Consider the following 22,738-nt stretch of genomic DNA (forward strand, 5'->3'; position numbering starts at 1 on the left):
ACCCGCAAGAATGAGATTCTTCAGGGGTCTCTTTACCTTAGTTTGGGGTTTTCTTTTGGGGCTTGACCCCTCCAACTTAAAAAAAATGTATATATGAGAGATTAGAGAGAATGATTTTTCCCAACCTTCAGCCAATTAAGGACCCTCAACATTCATTCCAATTCAAATTAAAATAATTAAATAGAAGATTAGGTTCACAAATGTGGTTGAAGTTCAATTGCTTGATACATCAACTTTTTCTCTCTAATAGAAATCTTAATTCCTAAAATATCCCAAATTAGAAGAAATATTAAGTTTGAAAATCCAAAAGATCTCAGAATTGTTAATCTCTATCCCTTAAATATAATCAATTATATGTTTTTTTTGGTTTTATTTTCGATCCCTATTTTCAGTTGTCAATATAGATTTAATATGTGCCATGAAAAGTAAATTATTAAAAACATTAGACATAGAAATAAGTAAGCAACAATAGTTAGAGTCTATTTATATAAATTTCTCCATAAACATTTATTTAAGAAAAAACAAGAAGAAAAATTGACATATACAAAAATTAAAAATAAGTTTTTGGATAAGTTAATATTGAAAAAATAATAAAAATTAACTTAAAAATAAATTAATTTTAGGTTATGAAAAAAATATTTTATTTTTTCCTATTTTTCTCTTATAATTACTTATGGATAGATTTATCCAGAACTTTCTTAAGTTAACATGAATTAGGAACAAAACTTCATATTACACAAGTTAGGGTTGAGATTTCTCATTCCCTAATTAAATACAGAAATTCAGTTACTCAGAATGAGAAATGAACATAGAATTGAAAAGAGATCAAGTGCTCCATTGGAATTTTATGACCTTTGCAACATGATTCTTTTAAAAAAAGTTCCTTTAGCTCTAATGTTAGAGGAGAGAAAGATCACGCATGATTCTGGCTTTTACTAATATGCATTGGTTGTTCTAAATACGTGCATTTTGATTTCTCCAAGTGTTTCACGGTAGATTTGGCATTGTTAACGTGCACAAAATATGGAGCTTATTCCTTGTGCTTTTGAAGTGTGTAAATTGCACTGATTTTGGTGGGTCAATGTGCTAATGACAATAAGCAACTAAGTGTCCTTCCTCCACTAGGCTCACACTTGAATTGGTGTGTTAAAGATGCTGCCATAAACTCCTCCAAATTCACACTAATAGCCTTCTCATTACCACTGTAATAATCCTTGATAGAGGAATAAATGACAAACACAAGAAAAGAGAAGTTATCACAAAATCAAATTCAATAAAAGAATTTACACAAACACCAAATCACAACACTAACAACAAAATCACAATTCAATAAAAGAAAAAAATTTGAATATACAAGTAAACTTGAATCCTGACACAATTTAATGTGCATTCAAGTTAATAGTAATTAGATTTAAATGTGATTTTGATCCATAAAAATATTATAATATTTTAGTCCCTTTACAAATTTAATTTGTTTTTAATTTTTAGATTTAGCAAAAACAACTCGGTTTTATTTACTCTTTCACTAGAGGCTAAAAACATATGACTTTTGTAGTTTTAGAGATAAAAATGAATAAAATTAGGAATAATTTTTTTTTCTTCATATTTTAAGGCATTATAAACTTATTTTATTAGCCTAATAATTATTGGTTTGAAATTAACTATTATATAATCAAGTATTTAAATCGATGTAATTGTGCTTGATTCTAACACTAATTCAGGTTTAAGGGGATAACTCTCAAATTTAGTTGAATTGAACTTCATTGAATCAAGACCCTCCATATTGATAATCCCATTCCACCCTTACATGTAGCAGACTAGCGCCATCTGCCCTAGGCTGTTTTTCAGGCTATTACCAACAGTAACCAAACTGCATTGTTTTTCAGTCAACATAGAACTTTATGTTCATAGATATATCATACATGGGAGTAGGAGGAGTATCCCAACTTATTTGTGCAACAAAGCTATTTGTTTTCTGCAAATCAAAATATACAAATGTACTGTTTGGATAAATTTTTAAGAAGCACGTGTAAGAAAAAGAAATATGAACTAAATTTTTCTAAATTAAAATTACCTTGTGTATAAGTTAAAAATTAACTTTTAAATGAGATAACTTCTATAAATTAATTTATTTATATGTTAATTTTAATTTTTTATTTTGTTTATTATCAAGAAGTATATCTTGTTGAATATCAAGACAATTTCTTTCATAGATTTGACAGACATCAAATAGTTGGATATTTCTTTTTAGCTTAAGTTAAGTTTAGTTTAAGAAATAAACTTAATTTTTTTAAAGTTTTTTTTCTATAAAAAATTTATACAAATAAGACCAAAACAGGTTGCTTACACCAGCCATAATAATAATATACAAACAAAATCATACCTCAATTCAAGAGTCATAAATATATTTAAGAATAAGTAATAATAATAATGTACTTTATGACACATTTGTTTTAACACTTCTCTCATTAATTAAAAATTATAAAATCATAACAAAGTTTATTAAATAAGGCGTAAATTTCACCAAATTTTATGAACATTTAATCACGATATCTACATTTGATATTTGAATCAATAGTTATTAGTACTCTTCGCTTTACTCTCTAAAGTAAAGTAGTAAGGGAGAGGATCCCCACACATTTAAAGACTACTATCTATATATAAGATTTAATTCCTCTCCAGTGTGAGGTAGGTAAAGTCTTGTGATAACTACTGATTTCTCTATCAACGGTTTAAATTTGTATCACAGTAAGTTATACCAGTGTATGTATTTTATCAGAGTTGCAACTGTCGATTTATCAATTAATAGTACTTTAATGTGCACTCTGCACTTTAGTGTGTTAGAATAAAATTAGAATAACTTATCAAAAAAGAAAACTAAAAGCTTGATAGGTAGTATGGTAGACAAAGGAGTTATATTATAGGAACGTTTAATACATCAAGTGCTGATGCAAGCAAGTTTGGTTTGCAAGTAGTAGCAAAAGAACACTGAAAAAAAAATCAGAATAGATTATTAAATGTTTCGAGGACAGTTGTAAATAAGCAACTGTACGAGGATATTTGAGACCGGTTCATAAGTGTACCTGGAAGGGAGAAGGAAATGCAAACTAGCTAGGTAGATCAATGCTATTTAATGTTTAAGTTGCTTGGCCAAAAGTGCACCTTAAACATGTAATTAGGTGTTTGATTTCCAAGTCTAAATTCATGAAAATACATTTGATGAAAGAAGTGAGCTCTTTAAATAAATTTGTACTTTGAGCAATTAGTCCTATACTAGCTAGATATTTAGGCAACTAAAGAAAAATAAAATTAATCAGTGTCAATTTTGTAAATTTTTTTGCTGGAGAAAAATACCCTTCACACAAGAAAAATCAAAAAGTATAAACACACAAATAACAACACAAATATAAATAAGACATAGGAAGACATGGATTTAATGTGATTCTACACTTCTTAAATTATGTCCACGGAAACATTTCAATAAATATATTCATTATTTCAAATCACATTATAAGTTTTTGAACACTTGAAAAATCCTCCTCATTACAAAACTTCTCTCATAGGGTGATGACCCCTTTCTTTCTTGTTAGATGGTGTATATTCTCATTATAAATTCTTTTATAGGAGATGTCAAAGTCTACATTCATAAATGTTTCACTTCTTTACATACTCTTTGATTATGGTAGTGGATTTTTCTAAGAGTCAAGATACATTCATCACCTCTTGGAATGTATCCCTTGACTTTCCACTTTTTTCATTTATTTGAAAATATTAGTTGTTAATTTTTCTAACACTTTAAAAAATAATCATACAAAAAGAAAATAAAGAGGTAATGTTTTTATCCAACTTCTTCAAAAGTAGTGATCTGGCTAACGTAATTGTACGCCTACTAAAACTTAAGCTTAATTTAGGTCTATCAAAAATATTACTTGTTATTATTTTTTAAAGTAAAATGTATCATATGTTGATTAAAAGGCTTCATATGTTTGCTAAAAAATTCGTGTAAAGACATGGAATTTTATGTTGTTTTAAGCATTTGGGAAAAAAGAAAAAGTTGAATTCTAGCAACAAAAAAAAAATTGTCTATAGTGCAAGTGGAGCGATGAAAAAGACTAAAGCCTCCATGTAAGAAGAAAATCAAATGATTGCTTGGTAAAAGAATTAACTAATTAATAAAGAATGTATCTTTTATTGGAAATTAATATTAAAAAAATTATCATTAAAAACAAAACCTCAATTAAATGAAGAATATTTTAACATTAAATCAGGTCAAATTAATTAAAACTTACTTATATTGGAAGTCAATATTAATGTGATTTTTTTGGCTCATATTCGAAATCGAAAGGAGTATCAGTTCATATGCTAACAGGGGGTGCTTCCTCATTGTCATAGAGGTTGTCTGGAAAGGTTTTTTGGAAAAAAGTTGTTGAAGGAGATATGAAGATCTTAGAACTATTGCTTAGGGAATCCAATGACATTAGAGGAATGTAAATGAGAGCTTAACTTGAACTCACCATTATAATCCCCCCCCAGAAATAAAATTAGGGCATTCATTTGAATTATTTCCAAATAACAGAAAATTTCATTACATTAGAATTATAAGATATTTTATTATTATATATTGGATTATTAAAAAATATATATATTAAAATGAAAGTAAATTTGAGTAAGTAACTAGGAATTCAATATTTCGAAATGAATTCGACATTAAAAGAAAATAATGGTTTTTTATGGCCATTAAATTCATTTTAGTTATATTAATTCTATATGAATAAATAGATTATTTATTTAAACAAAAAAAGGAAAGAAAAAGAAAAGCCCAACCCAGATAATAATTAAAGATTCCCATGTTTTCGTTCGAAAAAATAAAAAACTAAGACGAAAAAAAAGAGAATCGACCGTTCGAGTATCCCTAATTGCATAAAAAAATACTAGAAGTAGGGGCATATAATATAGATAGATATATGGTATATATCTGTGTATATTGAATTGTGAATACAGAGATAATAGAATCATTTTTGATTCAACCAAATAATGGTATCCAACATAGATGAAAGAAAATCAATAAAAAAGAAAGGAGCAAAGATTTTTCAATATAAGAAAGAATTTGTATTTAATGAATTCAAAAGTTCCCGCATCATTTTCATAATAGAAATGAACAAAATAAGTATTATACCAATGAAAACCAATGAATTTGTGACTTTTCTGTTTGCTCTTCATTTTGTTTCTCCCATTTATATTGCACTAAAATTAAAACTAAGATACAATTTAAGTTTCCCTTCCCATTTTTCATTTTCTTAGTTTGTTGTCAACCATAACCCTTGCAAGACATTGATCATGTCCTCCTCTATATATTTTCTCATTTTCTAAGCAAGTGTTCATTTACTTAATATTGGCTTTAATGATACAGCATGCAGGAGACAATTGAACGATACCGCAGGCATACCAAGAATGACACTCCAACTTCATTCAGAACAGTTGAACAAAATATGCAGGTTAATTATACCTATTGTGGTTGCATGTCTTTCTTCAAAGTCCCCTATTCTTTATCTAGTAGTGTTTTCATACTTTAATTTGTGATATGATTAACCTCATGCTGATGAAAACGTGTATGCTTTAAGCTTTCCTCAATGTTTTTTCATTTTGTGTTGCCTGTCTTGCTGTAAGACTAAAACGTATAAGCCTTTAGTGTTCAAGACCAAACTAATTAAATAATTATTGTCCGGTCCAAAATAAATATTAAATACCTCTTTCTTCCATTTTCCTCACCTATTGAGCATGTTTGTTCAAGTTTTTTTTTTCAATAAATAAACAGTTTATTTTTATGTGTTTATCTAAACTGTTTTTTTTTTTTAAATTGTTTTATTATAAGAAACAACTCTTACTTCTTTTATATATATATATATATATATATATATATATATATATATATAAATGTAGAATAACTTTTTTTTTAAAATTTTTTTTTTGAACAACCTTCCCACAAAATAGCTCTTATGTGATGAATTAGAGATGACCGGTGCATATGCTTCAGCAATAACTTAACCTAACAAGCCTACCCTTAACATCCTAATGAGAGAAATACTACCAACAAATTCTCTAATATACTTTTTATTTACCTGAATTTTAATAAAAGTCATAAAATTGTGTTCATCTCACATAAAATTAAGTGTTAGGTTCAGTTCTTGACATTCCTCAAAATGTATGAGAAATATTAGTAAACACACTATTTATTGTTGATTCAAATTTATTAAAAATCACAAATATTTATATATCTATACCAAACATTTTAAAATGAATCTCATTTATTCAAAATTCATTTCCTAACTAAGATCAATGATAAACACCAAAAGGATAATAGCTATAAAAAAAAAGGAAAAAGAGTATATCAAGGTTCTAAGACGGAATACTTTATCAATAAAGTATAATAGGGTTTATGTGGGAATTCCTTCTTAATTGATGGAGCACCATAATTTTGATACATGGGGGAAGATAAAGGAAGAAAAACATCCCTAATTAATGATTCTTCGAAATGCAAATATTAATTACCATCCATTAATCATTATTTGAAGAAGCCACACACCTCTGCTGTAAATAGGAACACTAAGCATTCATTCAAAACAAGCATGTGTCCAAGAGTGATGCAAGGATTATGTTGCTTGATTATTCTTTTTGTATCAAGAGACTTTTCTATTGAGTCTTCTTTTTATGTTAGGAGAATTTTTTGTTGAGTTAGGGAGTTTAAATACCAGGGAGCACTCTATTCATAGATAGTGAACAAATTATACAATTAAGTTTGACATTACATCTTAACATAAAACCTTAAGATATTAGGTAGGTGAATTCTTCTCACTTATATAATTTTGTTAGTATATGATAGTTGTCAAGAGAATAGTTGGTGGAATAATAGAAACTTATTTGTATTTAGAGAGTAGTAGTAGTAGTATAATTGTTGTTGTTGTTATAATGAAGTCCCAATTTGCCTATTTATAGGCATGGTGCTCCATCTCTAGATGACAGTAGAATTATCTAGAATTTTCTAAACTTTTCAAGTCTCTACACTCTTTTAGTTTTTTCTAGAGACTTGTACATCTTATCTTATATTTCTAGAATTTTCTTTTTCTTTATACACCTTATCTTATGCTTCTAGAATTTTCTTTCTTTTCTAGAATTTTCATCATAATTTAACACTCCTCCTTGATACAAATTTCGGTAACTCCAAGCATAGTTCGTAGTTGTTCAAACTTCGCTCTTGGTAGTGCCTTTGTAAATATGTCTGCAACTTGATCTTCTGTTGAGCAGTATTCAAGTTTAATTTGCTTAGTTGTCTCTGCTTCTCTGATGAAGTGATATTTGATGACTATGTGTTTCGTTCTTTGTGATGAATTGGATTATTTGTCGTTGCTATTGCTGATCTGTTGTCACAGTATATAACAGTCGGTCCATCTTGTTGTTCACTCATTTCTTCAAGTATTCTCCGTAGCCATATTGCTTGACTTGTAGTTTCAGCAGCTGCTATATGCGTTGCTTCTACTGTTGATTGTGCAACTGTTGCTTGCTTCTTTGACGCCCAATAGAAAAATCCAGATCCTAGTGAGAAGGCATATCCTGATGTACTCTTCATGTCATCTATTGATCCTGCCCAATCACTGTCGGTATAGCCAATCATCCTTGATTTGGTCATGGTTTTATACCATATACCAAACTCCCTTGTGCCTTGTAGATATCTCAATATTCTTTTTCCTGTTCCATAGTGAATTTGACTTGGCTTTTGCATGAATCTTGATAGAAGACTTGTAGCGAACATGATGTCTGGTCGTGTAGCTGTCAAATAAAGTAAACTTCCAACTAGACTCCTATATCGGGATGCATCAGCTTCTAGTGCTCCATCCACCTTTTGTAGTTTCTCATTCGTCACTAGCGGTGTACTTACATGTTTGCACCCGTACATATTAAATTTCTTCAGAAAACTTCTGTATATTTCTTTTGTGAGATGAATATTTCATCACTTCTCTGACTTACCTCTATACCGAGGAAGTAACTCATCAAGCCAAGATCTGTCATCTCAAAGGTCTTTATCGTGTCTTCTTTAAACTCCATCATCATTTTTGTATTGGTTCCAGTGTAAATAAGATCATCTACATATAGAGAGAGTAAGAGAGTATGCTGACCTTGAGTCTTGATGTATAGTGTAGGCTCACTCTTACTCCTCCTGAATCCATGATCAGTGAAGTACTGGTCGATCTTGCTATGCCATGCTCAAGGAGCTTGCTTCAGGTCATATAAAGCTTTCTTCAATCTCAACACTTTGCCTTCATGGCCTTTAATCACGAATCCTGGTGGTTGCTCCACATGGATCTCTTCTTCAAGTACGCCATTGAGGAATGCAGACTTGACATCCAGTTGATAGATGTTCCATCCTTTATGTGCTGCAAGAGCTATTAAAGCTCTTATTATGTCTAGGCGTGCGACTGGAGCAAATGTCTCATTGTAGTCCACTCCTGGCTGTTGTGAGTAGCCTTTAGCGATCAATCTTGCTTTGTGTTTTTGTATAGTTCCATCAGGATTAAGCTTTGTTTTATATACCCATTTTACTCCAATGATATCTTTTCCATGAGGGCAATCTACGAGCTCCCATGTAATATTCTTCTCAATCATTTTAATCACTTCTTCCATAGCCTTGACCTATACTTCTTGGTCTGCTGCCTCTTCAAAGCTTCCTGGTTCAAGTATGGCCAAGTTGCAGGTTTCATATATATCTACTAGTGATCTAACTCGTCTCAGAGTAGACTCAAGTGATGATTCTTCTTGTTGTGAAACTATTCTTGGAGATTCTGGAGAGATAACAATGTCTTGATTGTTGTCTTCCAGGTTTGATGTAGTTGGTTGATTGATGGGCATGTATACAGTCTTCTTCTCAATTTGTTTTTCTTCCTAGTTCCAAGTAGCATTTTCAGCTACTTCAATATCTCTACTAATTGTTAGCTTCTTTGTTTGAAGATTGTAGACTCGGTAGCCTCTTGACTGTGAACTGTATCCCAAGAATATGCCTCGTACGGTCTTGTCTTCTAACTTATGCCTTTTTTCATCTAGCACATGAATGTAGCAGATAGATCCAAAGACCCTTAGGTGCTTAGCTGATGACTTCTTCCCACTCCAAGCTTCTATTGGAGTCTTGTCCTGAACTGCCTTAGTAGGACATCTGTTGAGTAGGTAGACTGCAGTGTAGACTGCTTCAGCCTAGAATGTATTTGGTAGTCCTTTCTCCTTCAACATCGATCTCGCCATCTCCATGACTGTGCGATTCTTTCTCTCTGACACACCATTTTGTTGTGGAGTATATGCGATTGTAAGTTGTCGCTCTATGCCTTCATCTTCGCAAAATTTGTCAAACTCGCGAGATGTATACTCTTTGCCACGATCACTTCTAAGTACTTTTATTTGTTTTCTACTTTGCTTTTCGACAAGGGCCTTGAATTTCTTAAATATTCCAAAGACTTCTGACTTTGTCTTTAGAAAATAGACCCACGTCATTCTAGAAAAGTCATCAATGAAGAGGATGAAATACCTGTTGTTGGTGTGTGATGGTGTCCTCATCGGTCCACAAACATCTGTATGAATTAGCTCCAACAAGTCATTGGCTCTCCATGCATTACTGCTTGAGAATGGTAATCTATGTTGCTTTCCGAGAAGGCATCCTTCACAAGCTTCATTATTTTCCTTTAGGCTGGGTAAATCTCTCATCATACCTTTCTGATGTAGAAACTTTAAGGCATGAATATTGAAATGGCCAAATCTCCGATGCCAAAGCCATGAGTCATCAACTTCTACCTTCATGGCAATATTAGTGCCACGGTTGAAGCTTAAAGGAAAACTTCTATTTCTCTTCTCCATTTTTACTTGGCCAATCTCTAACCTTTTACTATCATAAATTTTGCATATATTTCTTTTAAAGTGAAGAGAATACCCATTTTCCATCATTTGGCCAATGCTTAAAAGATTTTCTTTAAGATTGGGAACTAGTAACACGTCCTTGATGAGTCTTGTACCTTTCTTTGTCTCCACCACGAGAGTGCCTTTGCCTTGAGACTCCACCATGGTGTCGTTTCCCAGTCAAACTTTGACTTTGACGGAGTTATCAATGTCTTTGAAGATGCTTTGGTCCTTGGCCATGTGATTGCTACATCCACTATCCAAGTACTAGCTTCCATCTCCGTTGTCACAAGATTCTTTGTTAGCATAGATCAGACGTTGCTCTTGATTATGCTCTTCGACAAAATTTGCTTGATGTTTATTTTTGTTACGACAGTACTTCTCCACATGACCGAGTTTATTGCAATAATGACATATTGGCTTATCACGATGCCAATAATCTTTTTCTGCATGTCCCGGCTTATTGCAAATACCACATAAAGGGTATTTATCTTTTTTGTTTCCAGAGAAATTTCTAGAATCTTTGTTTCTAGAATATTCTCCAACATTTTTCTTTCCTCCATCTTCTTTATTTTTAGACTGTAATTTAAGTTTTGATTGAAATGCATTTTCAACTGAATTTTTATCGACACGACTATTTAATCTTGCTTCGTGCGCTCCTAGGAGACCAATTAATTTATTCACCGATCGAGAAGATGGATCTGAGGAAGTTTCTATGGAAGCTACAATGGAATCATATTTTTCTGTGAGAATGATAAGAATTTTTTCTACCACTCTCTTCTCTTTAATTTCTTTTCCATATAATTTCATTTTATTAACTATTTCTTTTTTTCTTCCATAGTATTCTTCTATGGTCTCGGATTCCTTCATTTTAATGGTCTCAAATTCTCTTCTTAGATAGTGTAGCTTGATGGAGCGTACCTATTCATTGCCTTCAAATTCTTCTTCCAAAATATCCCATGCCTTTTTTGCAGTATCGACATCCATGATCCTTCTAGCGATACTTTCTCCCACAGCTTGTTGAAGAACAAACAGTGCTTGAGCATCCTTTTGTTCACAATCTTCTAACTTCTTCTACTCCTCCTTAGACACAGTGCTAGTATTATCTGGTTTTGTATAACCAGATAGAACGATATCCCACAATTTTTGTGAGATAAAATATGTCTTTAGTTTGAGCTTCCAAAGATCAAAATTTTCACCAGTAAAAACTGGTAGAGGGACAGATGAAAAATTAACGAAATTGGAGGCCATAGATTAAAGAAAAATGTTTATAAGTATAGAAGGGAATTTTAGAAGTAGTTAGATGATTTTTCTACGTCTAGTAGATGACCGAACATAGCTCTGGTACCACTGTTAGAATATGATAGTTGTCAAGAGAATAGTTGGTGGAATAATAAAAACTTATTTGTATTTAGAGAGTAGTAGTAGTGATAATTGTTGTTGTTGTTACAATGAGTCCCAATTTGCCTATTTATAGGCATGGTGCTCCATCTCTAGATGATAGTGGAATTATCTAGAATTTTCTAAACTTTTCAAGTCTCTACACTTTTTTAGTTTTTTCTAGAGACCTGTACATCTTATCTTATGTTTCTAGAATTTTCTTTTTCTTTATAAACCTTATCTTATTCTTCTAGAATTTTCTTTTTCTTTTCTAGAATTTGCATCATAATTTAACAAATTTCAACATGTCCAACTTTAATTAATATAGGACTCACTTCACACTTCAACTCCAACATTTTTCATTTAAAATTTCTTAGTATCATTCTTGTACTCTTACTGTTTTTATTTCTCTTGTGAAAAAACTAACAGCAATTCATATCATAAAATGAAAATCTTCTATTTATCAAATCTTGCTCATAATTAGTAAAAATAATCTGAAACTATGATTTATTTATCAAACATAAAATAAATCATATTGGATTGTAAGTGAAAAGCTATGTAAGTCCAAGCTGGTTGTAATCTCAAAATTAAAGACATGAATAAACATTAAAGATATGGGATCGGTTTGGATAAATTTTCCCATAAACACTTAAGAAAAAATAATAAGAGAAAAAATTAAAATAAGTTTTTTTATAAACTAAAACTGACTTATGTATAAATTAAAAATAAAATTTTGCAGAAGCTAATAAGATAAAACTTTTATAAATTAGTTTACGCATAAACTAATTTTAGCTTATGAATAAATTTATGTATCTTTTCCTTAATATTTTTTGCAAAGAAATGCTTTTGAAAAAATTTATCTAAGTAAACCTATATTATATTATGTTGGATCACAAGGTCCATTCACCCCGTGGGAATTCTTAAACCAGGGGCAGTGCTTCCACCAGGGTCTATTCATATAATTAGGGTCTACATTAATAATTCACAAGAAAGCCAAAGGGTCTCCCTTCATCCAATAGTGCTAATAAATAAACTCTATGCACATACGCTGTTAAGTCACTCGCTAATGGCAAACATTACTCTAACATAGAACCATCATGGTTTTCTTTAAAACATAACCTTCAGATGGGAAAAACAACCATCAAGTTGAATCTAGGAACCACAAAATGTCTTAACCAAGTTGTTCAAAAGACAATCTCCAGCTATCGTAAGTTCTAACAGAGTTCAGCCAAGAAATCATATAACTTCTAACAATAGTTTATCTTAAACGTAATCCTTCAAGGTAAAATTATTCAGCTCATTGAAAATAGATAAAAGTCTATGAAGCTCCAAGTTCAATGAAAAATATAATCAAGTGATGAAATTAACATCATTATCAAATAGCTCACGAACTAGTAAATAAATAATTCTCTCTAAAATAAGATCTTCCAGAGTAAAAGAAATTCGTATTTCTAAAAGTTTTTTCTCCTGTATAAGAAATTATTAAACAAAAAGGTCACCAAGTACTACTCACAAAAATGGAGAATCAATTTAACAGCTTCCAGTAACTGCAGGAGAAGCAATCATGGTATCTATAAGTAACACTAAACATTAAAAATACGAAATGGAGTTGGATGAAAATCCCCAAATTATAAGGGTTAGAAATTTTAATGAACCCATCAGAAAAATCTTGAAGACCTCTCTTCTCATTATCATTTGCTATCACATACTACTAAAAATCTCTATTTTTGTACTCAAATTTCCAAAATATACCTACCCACCAATTATTTTGGAGGTAGAAAAGATTTAGAATTCATGGGATTTAGGATAAAGGAAGCATGAATCAAAGAATATCACCTTACCTTACACTTGATTACCAACAGGTGCGACAAGGTGATGTGTAAGTTGAAGAAAAATAAGGAAGAAAGAAAAAGTGAGGGGAAAGGTTGCAACACAAAGGAGGAGAAAATGAGAGGAATCGTCTTGAGTCTTTTTTTCTCTCTTTTTTTTTTAACATTTTGTTTTAGAAGAAAATTACAAAACTGCCCCCAAATCTTTCCTTGACTCCCTCTGCATATACGTGTATCTCTCTATCTGTGTGTGTAATATGCAGATTTAGTTTCTAATAACTTTCTAATTCTGGTGCGAGGGAAAATTGTTAGGCAGCAACGTATTGATGATATAAGTTGTTTTGCTTAGATTATGCAGCAGAATAGTGTTTTTTTTTTCCTTTCACTGAATGCAATTTCTGATGACATATTTCAAATGTTTTAGCTAGTATATATTTTTAAGTGCAAAAGAATCGTGCCAGTTAAAGCTGAGTGAGCCCATTTTTAAGGGTGTTTCTTATTTTTTTTGTCCTCACAAATGATACAGAATAGTGCGTTGTGTTTATTGTTTGTATTTGATGGATCATTTTTCCTTTCAAACATGGTTAGAAGGATATAGTGGCTCGTGTAGATTAGTTGGTAAAAGGGTTTCTGCGAATGTATATACTTGCCCTTACAGAAATCACAACACCTGAAACCCTTTTCTCTCACGCTTGAAACATTGCCACTGCTTCTTTGTGAGAATATGGTAGGCAGCGAATTTTAAGAAAACTTTTTGACCTAATTATATTCTGGACTGTCTTAGTGGAATTGGATGTTATGAGTTACAACTTACAATGATAAAGTCACATCACAAAAATCAATTTAATTACATAAATTCTAGCCGTTCATGCCTGCATTTTAAGATGAATTTTGCAAAGATTCATGCAAGTGGTAACAGACTTAAAGCTGATCTTTAAATGCCATATTGTGGCCAAATAAATAGTTTACACTTTTTGGCATCAATTACTTATAACAATTTCATCTTTATCTATCCATGTAAATAAATACATTTCAGAAGTTAATGAGAGAAAAATGGAATTGCTCAATTGGAGTTCCGTTAATTTCTACTTGCTTATTGTATTTGCTTATCATAGTCACAAATTCAACTTGAGTCCTGATAAATTGCCTAATATGTTGCAGCATTTGAAACAAGAAGCAGCAAACATGATGAAGAAAATTGACTTTCTTGAAGCTTCAAAACGGTTAAAAATTTTGAATTTCTATTCATGTTGATAAATGTTTACACTCAATGTTTTATTTCTCTCACTCACGATGAAAGAACATGTTGCATTTGTAATTTGATTCCATCAGGAAATTCTTGGGAGAAGGTTTGGGGTCTTGCTCCATTGAGGAACTGCACCGAATAGAACAACAGTTGCAGAGGAGTATAAGTAATGTTCGAGCAAGAAAGGTTAGAATCATTAACAAACATATATCATTTTCTATTAAATTTCCAAAGTTATTTTAATCTCAACTTTCTATTCTCCAGACTCAGGTTTTCATGGAACAAATTGAAGAACTAAAAGAAAAGGTAAGGTGTCTTCAACAAAGTGATTTGGATTTGATTTTATTCCCTATGTAGTTGTGACCAATTGTCAAAGGTTTTTCTAAGAAACATTTCTACTATCCTTTCATCCTTTTTCTAAGAGTTTGTGATTTTCTACTTATGTGTGATTCTTAGTTTATGATACATGCCAATAAAAAACTGCTTCATGGTTTATTTCCTTTTCCAAAAGTTCCGAACGTTGAAAAAAATTCTCTGCAAGCATTTATATCAAAAAGATTTTGACTGTATTTGTAATTCAATTCAGGAAAAAGCTCTACTGGAGGAAAAGGCCAGGCTCTCTGAGAAGGTGAAGTTACTGCTATTCGGAATTTATTTTGTGCCCTATTATTGATTTGTAGAAATTTTAAAGCTTGATTGATTTTACAAAATTGTTATCCATAGTGATCCTTAGTTATTTCAAGCAGGATTGTTTCTTACAGAGAATACATACATATAGTCTCGTACTAAAATTTTGTGAAAATGCCTTTTTTGACCAATAATTATAAAAATGTCACTTTACTTTTTACTTTCAAAGTTATACAAGAAAAAATAAAAACAAATAAATCTTTGAAAAAAAAAAAGAATAAGATCACATTTTTGTAGTTATTAATGAAAATATGAATTATTTTATCAAATTAAATATGTTCTTGAAATTTCTTTTGAATAAATTTCTTTAAAAGTACTTTTAGAGGAGAAGTAAGAAGGAAAAAAATTACATAATTTTTTCACAAATTAAAATTAATATATACATAAATAAAAATAATTTTTTTAGTGAAACTAATATATGAGAATTTTTATAAATTAACTTATATAAAAGCTAGTTAATTCCATTTTTACTTCTCATTTCGTTCTCTTACAAGTATTTTTGGAAAAAAAAATTATCTAGACAAACCCTTGATTGAAACCGTGAACTTCAACTTTTGGCATCAAACTTGAAGCAATCTCTCATAGTTTGCATATCTTGTTTGGACAATTGTTTTACTAATCTTATTAATTCATTTAGAATGAAAACTTAAAATGGAAATTCTATGCAGCATGGCACCGATCCACAGCCAACAACAAAGGATCAGACTGAAAATCAACCCCAAAACTATGCAGAAAGTTCTCTAAGTTCAGATGTGGAGACCGAATTGTTTATTGGACTTCCTCATTCAAGAACAAGGGGCGTCATCAGGTCCAGTTGAAAATTATTTAGTCCCTGGCTATGCAAATTAAAATAACAGTAAGCCTAACTGTATCATCAATTACATGTATGCTGATGCATGATAATAATAGAATAATTCTAAATCCTCTTACAATATCTTTCTCATAATCCTTCTAATATTAATTAAATGAAGAAAGTATTAAATATTTTCAATATTTCCTAAGTGTTAAATGCTTTTATGTTTTCATTTAATACTTTCTTTATAAAGTGTTAAGAAGATTATTGGGAGGATGTTGTAGGAGGATATAGTATTACTGTATGGTAATTGTGGGAGTGATTTGTTTTGTTTGATAATATCCTCAAAATACTTGTATTTTAGACTCAGTAGTTGTATGGTTGCCATTCTGGGGTTTAATAAATGCACGACTTTCTTTGACTCTTGAGCTTTCTTAGTTATGGTAGAAGTTTTAATTGGTGTGGTATGTGACTAGTAAAGTTAACAAAAGAGTAAGTTGTATCAGGATAAGAACATTGAATATTAAGCTGATTATAGTTTAATTAGGCTTCTTTTTCAACCCGAAATTCCAAATACAATAATGTATGACCTCTTCCACAATTTACATGAATATTAATGCTACACTCATGAATACCAAATATAATTTCAATTCTCTCGCATTAAACTTTCATATACCTGGGATTCTGGAAAATCCTAAACTTTATACTCTTATTATTTCTTACACATTAATTTTAAATTTCTTATTTAGGTCAAAGTCAAGGATGATTTAGTCATATTAAGAAGTCTTCAAATTTAGGTCAAATGTGCAACAGCTTATCTTTGGGTGTTCAAAAAATAATTCAACTTCCTTGTTTTTTTTTTCTCAAAAAGAAAAAAAAAATCAATTAGACTCCATATACAACTTTTTTTTTTAACATTTTCAAATAGAGTTTATTTAATAAATTATAAACTACATCCTAGTTGCCCTAAACCTTGATTGGTTTGGTTTGAGTTACTTTGTTTCTTTTTTATTTTTGGAATTGTCTCAACCAAATTTTTTTAATTGGTTTGGATGTATTTCTAACTCAAAATCTAGCCCAGCCTAACTTAATTGTATCTCAATTTTCAAGCCACTTTAATATTTTTCTTTGTTTTTGAATATTCATTTGACCTACAGTTTTCATAATGCTAAAAAAGAACTACAAATTTTCTCAGTACTTTTCTTCTAAGTGGCTTTGTTATCTTCTCTCATGGCTTGTCATTTATCTTGTCTTTCACCGCTTCATCAAAAAATGAAAGATTCACAATCATTTATATGCTTTCTCCCATCATAATCTATGCAATTCTCCAAGATGTGTTGACTAATGACTGATCACAAATAGAGAGTACCTATATCCAACCCTAACCAGTGAAAATAATATTTTTTTTGTTAGATTATAATTATCAGTTGTGCAGTCTCATGATTCCAATCTCAAAAATCCCCTACTCTCCAACTGTACCATCTGCTTCCGCATTAAAATCAGAAACCCTTGTTTAATTTTAAACTTCTGAGACAGTTACCATGTAAGGATTTATGGCAACAACTCATTTTGGATAGGCAAGGAGCGAAATTGAAGAGAACAGCTGGTTAATCCTCCATAGAGTCCATTCATTCTGTGTATGAAAGACAATCTCTAGACTGCCCTAGTCACTTAACTACAATAGTATTATCAATATATGACACACCAAAATTTGCTACCTCAAGTGATTGAGCACTTCTTTCTTTATAAAGAACTGGGATTCCATCTTACCTTGAACACAAAGTTGTGACCAGAAGTATTACTGTGGCTATTAAGATCGATGTAGTCAAAAGGAGTTAAACCATTTTATCAAATAATATTTTTTTATCAATATAACACCATCAAGTTAGCAGAGAAAAATAATGTTGTAGGTTTTAATTTGTTTATAGATGAAACTTCCACTAGCCCTCTGCTCCATATGTTCCAACTTCATTGGATTGGGATTTGAGTAGTGAAACTTCTTTATTATGACCAGATTTTTCCTTGCAAGAATCATTGTCTTCAGTCAAGAATACAATTTCTTTCCAGTTCTTTCCAAATTCAGACCAGTTTCAACAGCAGACTCAAGAAAGAGTGGTTAGACTTTAAAACAGCCCTCCACCCTGTCGCCATCTGATATAGGAGAAACTATTAGGTGGTGTTAATTAATCTTTAAGGAACCTTCAAATTATTCCTTTTCAATTAAAATAAATCATGATTTTGCTTTTTATAATTTATAACATTAACTGCACAAGCTACAGTTCAATTTTAAACTCTGCAGGATCCAATTAATAGCCATTGCACGCATATATTTAACTAGTTGTCAGAAATCCGATGATTCTTTTCAGTCAAAATGAACTTATACCTTCCAATTTCGAAGAGTGTCCCAAAATCGAATTTTTTACCTATATATTATTTTTTTTTTAAAAATTACCCAATTAACAACTGTGCAGGTTTATTTACCAAGTTAGAACCATTCACTGTTCAAACTCAGAATTCGGTTCCCGCAGGTTTATTTACGAAGTTAGAACCATTCACTGTTCAAGCTCAGAATTCGGTTCCCGGGGAACCGAATTCTGAGTTGGTTTTATATTTTTTTTTTTTTCGTGCATGTGGGGAAACGTGGGCAGCTGTTGGAAGCGAAACGGCCCGTTCCGAAAGCAGAACGGGCCGTTCTGCTTAAAGACTCAGAGTGACATTTCTGAAAGTGAAACGAGCCTAGAACGGACTGTTCCGAAAGCAAAACGGGTCGTTTCACTTTCAGAAATGTCACTATGAGTCTTTAAGCAGAACGGCACGTTCTGCTTTCGGAACGGGCCGTTCCGCTTCCAACAGCTGCCCACGTTTCCCTACATGCACGAAGAAAAAAATATATATAAAACCAACTCAAAATTCGGTTCCCCGGGAACCGAATTCTGAGTTGAAAAAACAAAAAAAAATAATACTTTGATGCTCAGAATTCGGTTTCCCGGAACTGAATTCTGAGCTTGAACAGTGAATGGTTCTAACTTGGTAAATAAACCTGCACAGTTGTTAATTGGGTAATTTTTTTAAAAAAAAATAATATATAGGTAAAAAATTCCCCAAAATCACGAGACAACAAAAGCAGGATATTAAAATTAATACAATTTTTTTTTAAATAAGAGTATGTTGCATTAATATTAAACATAATTTTAAGAAAATATATAACTTAAAATAAATTTAATGTTAATAATCAAATTAACTAATTTACTTAATTATTATTAATTATTTGGGACTTAAGAAAAACAAAAAAGAATAATTAATAAGGAAAAAACAAGCTTTAGCAATAAATAAACTACACATTATGATATCAAAAAAGTGATAACATGGAATTTTGATTTTTGAAGGGAGAAATAACCCCAGTCGAGATTGTTGGCTCTACTGAGAATCCAAACTCTGGAATTCAACAAGCAAATACTTGAACACAACCATCAAAACAGGCATGTGGAGAAACTAAAGAAAAAGTACAGTTTTTAATAAATAAAAAATAAAAACTTAAAATGGAGAATAGTGCCTTAGAACCAATCAGAACTAAAGATCTATATACCAAATTCAGAACAAAACCTCATTTTTTTTCTTTCTTCTATTTGTGGTTACTTAGACTAATTTCTTTTAAAATAAGATCAAGTAGATAAAGACCTAGTAAAGTTCTTCTAACAAAGTTATTTTCTAAATAAATGACAAAAAATAAACCCTAAGAACTCATCTAACTTCGTAAGTCACCTCATTTCGTTCCATACGACTTTCTTCGTAATCAAAACTAGCATTGAAACATAAACCAAAACAAAAAGACAAAATCCAATCAAAACTCAAGATATTCATGGTTGACACTGACACAGCACCAATGAGCCAAATAACCAAAATGGGCATGAATGAATCGAAGAAAATAGCTAAAAGCCATACCAAAAGAGGAACTTGTAACAGGAGCAGCACCCTGCAATTTTATATTTTTTTATCACCAAGTTGCTTTTTTCTGAAGATCACAATGTGGGAAGAAACTCAAAATTCTTGAATCTTTGGCTTAATTTCTGGATCTGTGAGAGCTACACATTGCTACCATCGTGACAAATATGAGAAACTTCACGAAACACACACCTTTTTGAAGTTCCTTGTTTGCCTCGCCATATTATGCAGGAAACATGGGAAATTAATGTGGCACAAGAGGGAGAAATGTTAGGTGAGTTTGTTAGATGGAACAATGAAGGTTGGTATGCATGATGCATTATTGAAGTGAATAAGTTGGTGTTGAGATAAATTTGAAAGGGAAGAAAAATGAAAGAAAAAACAAAGTACAAACGGAGTATTAAATGGTAAGCATATGTAGCACTCATAGCAGAGTTCAGCTTTGGGACAAGGAAGTTGAGAAGCTAAGAAGTACGCTAAAGTCTCATGTGTCAGAACTGCATGGATATTCGGACTGCTATATTTATTTTATACTCTATCAATTTATTTGTTTTTTTGTGACTTTTTTTTTAAAACAATGGTTCAATAATCATTTCCTCTTTATAGATTCATTAATTTATTTTATTTTAATCTTTATAGTAAAAAATATGTTAATTTATTTTTTAGTTCTATAGTATATTATTATAAAAATTAAAAAATATTTTTATAACACTATAAAGATTAAAAAAAGCAAAAAATGTATATATAAAGATTAAGATAAAATATTTTTATTATAAAAACTAAAAAATAAAATTTAAAAAGTACAAAGACAGAAAGAGTATTAAACCCTTATCAATTTACTTACCACTTTGTATAAAATACATTAACATCTCGAATATATAAAATGTATTTAAAATTTTCTTCATTTGATTAAAGATATTACTAGAAAAAAAATATAAGAAAATTTATCATTATTCTAAGGATGGAAAGAACAAGCATACTATTTTTTTATTTGTATTTTTTTTTAATTCACGGAACAAGGATACTCTGATCCTCCTTCGATATATATTTTTTTTTACATTTGTTTTAATTTTTTATAAGACTATAATATTATAGTTTATTAATATAATTAGGCATGATAAAATTTATAAATGCCACCCACAATATTTTTAAGTTGGATAAGACCACTGTGATTAAGCCAAAATAATTCTGAATAAAAAATTCACTCTTATTCCGATTATTTATATTAGTGAGGTCGAAATACTTTGTACCTTTATTAAAAATAAAATAAAAATAAAAATTAAGTAATAAATATATGTTAATATAGTAATATGATTATTCTATTAAGTTTAAGGTCTTGATTTTGATAAAAAAAAAAAAAAAGATATTATTTTTTTAATTTTTTTAAATGAAAGGATTAACGGTCAACAAAATGTGGAAATTAAGATGATTGTTAAAAGGAGTATTCTCTTTATATATTAGTATAGGTTATCATAAGTTTTAAAAGATTATATATTGGAGGAATGAAGACTTTTTTTATAAGGGTCAAAATTAAAATTTATATATTTTATACAAAATTAAAACAATAATTTCAAATTTTATGATGATAAAAACAAAACAAAAACTTTTCAAAAATTAAAATCAAATTTTTTTCATTTCAATAAGATTAAAAATACATTTAACCATTTAACTTTTTTTTAGCCACATATATCCTCTACATAAAATAATATTGTTTTGAGTTAAATAAGATTATTATGAAAAAATAAATTCTCCTTTTCGTGTGCTTAATATAATTACATATTTAAAGCTTAAACTTGAGACTATTAATTAAAGTATAATCACTATATGTTAAGAGATTCACATGCTTGGTCATATCTCTTTCATTTTTTAAAACATTACTTTTATAACCTGATTTTTTTTAAGGTCATAATGTTATTAGTGTGTAATATTCATTGATATTGTTAATATTAATCAACATCAAAGAACTTAACTAATTACTTTTAATAAAATTTCTATTTTCAACCACAGTTTTTTTCTTTCACAAAATCAAACCTAGGATCTATATATAGCTTAAGGGGTCTAAGCTTAAGGGGTCTAAGCTTTCTATTGGGTCCAATCATGTGTTGTTTTTTTTTCTTTCCTTTTTTACTTCAATTCCTTTAATATTGTTAGGGTTACTAGTATATGTTCTGGTGTTCGTTAAGTCATTACACTTTTATTCTTAAAAAGACATTTTAGTGAATTGAGGAAGAAATGTGTTTATACATTTCCGTTACTCTTGACACTTAAGTGATGTGAAACTTTTTGATATACCACTATACCAACATGAGTCATCAAATCAAGGTTATTAAGAGCTATGATACATTCACCTTTTAACACTAATGTTTCAATTTTATATTTGTTGACATTGTTAGAATTATCATATATATGAAGTATTATTCATTTTGACACTTGTTAGAGACAGAAATAAAATAGTGTTGCTTGAGAAGTTGCACCAATAAGGATAAAAGAAAAGTTATTTGAGATATTTGGCAAAAATATTTATGTTAGTGGCATGATAGTAGAGGTGTTTATAATTAATGTAGTTCAAAATAAATAGTAATAACTCAAAAAAAATAATTGAAAACTTTAAAAAGTGATTTTTTTAATTGTATTAGATTGATTTTCAGTTCTAATAAATATTCAAAGTTAAACCAAATACTTTCTTATGATTAAGACCTAAATGAATTTTTGTTCTCTAAAATATAATAATTATATAATTTTAATTTCTAAAATTTTAATTGACCAGTTTTAATTCTTAAAATTATAATTATATAATTTTTCGAACAATTTGAATCTATCAAATTTTACATGTAAAATTAAATTATCAGCTATACGTAAAATAATATTTATTGCTTTTGTCTTTACTTTCTTTTAACCGGTTAAAATAATTGTCCAATATACAAATTT

At 30.0% G+C, this 22,738-nt stretch overlaps 1 protein-coding gene and 2 long non-coding RNA genes across 9 annotated transcripts in view; 1 reads left to right on the forward strand and 2 right to left on the reverse strand.

The window, feature by feature from the left end:
- Nucleotides 1-16,289, forward strand: part of LOC109803553 (MADS-box protein SOC1) — a 35,596-nt gene extending 19,307 nt beyond the window's left edge. For all 7 annotated transcript variants that reach the window (XM_029271810.2, XM_029271801.2, XM_020365179.3 and 4 more), the window contains exons 5-10: nt 5,411-5,495; nt 14,304-14,365; nt 14,475-14,574; nt 14,653-14,694; nt 14,975-15,016; nt 15,744-16,289. In XM_029271810.2, coding sequence (XP_029127643.1) covers nt 5,411-5,495; nt 14,304-14,365; nt 14,475-14,574; nt 14,653-14,694; nt 14,975-15,016; nt 15,744-15,893 — 481 coding nt within the window. In that variant the 3' untranslated portion in view covers nt 15,894-16,289. The remainder of the gene's footprint in view (nt 1-5,410; nt 5,496-14,303; nt 14,366-14,474; nt 14,575-14,652; nt 14,695-14,974; nt 15,017-15,743) is intronic.
- Nucleotides 714-13,265, reverse strand: LOC109803562 (uncharacterized). Its single transcript, XR_002240187.3, has 3 exons — nt 13,155-13,265; nt 12,827-12,860; nt 714-1,213 (listed from the first exon to the last, which is right to left on the reverse strand). It is a non-coding gene; the product is annotated as an uncharacterized LOC109803562 (long non-coding RNA).
- Nucleotides 16,290-17,472: 1,183 nt separating the features above from the next.
- Nucleotides 17,473-20,206, reverse strand: LOC114916031 (uncharacterized). The gene is made up of 2 exons (XR_003804337.2): nt 19,811-20,206; nt 17,473-18,019 (listed from the first exon to the last, which is right to left on the reverse strand). It is a non-coding gene; the product is annotated as an uncharacterized LOC114916031 (long non-coding RNA).
- Nucleotides 20,207-22,738: the final 2,532 nt, after the last annotated feature.

Source organism: Cajanus cajan, chromosome 3, assembly GCF_000230855.2.
Source record: "Cajanus cajan strain Asha chromosome 3, NIPB_CcT2T_4, whole genome shotgun sequence".
Classification (NCBI taxonomy): domain Eukaryota; kingdom Viridiplantae; phylum Streptophyta; class Magnoliopsida; order Fabales; family Fabaceae; genus Cajanus; species Cajanus cajan.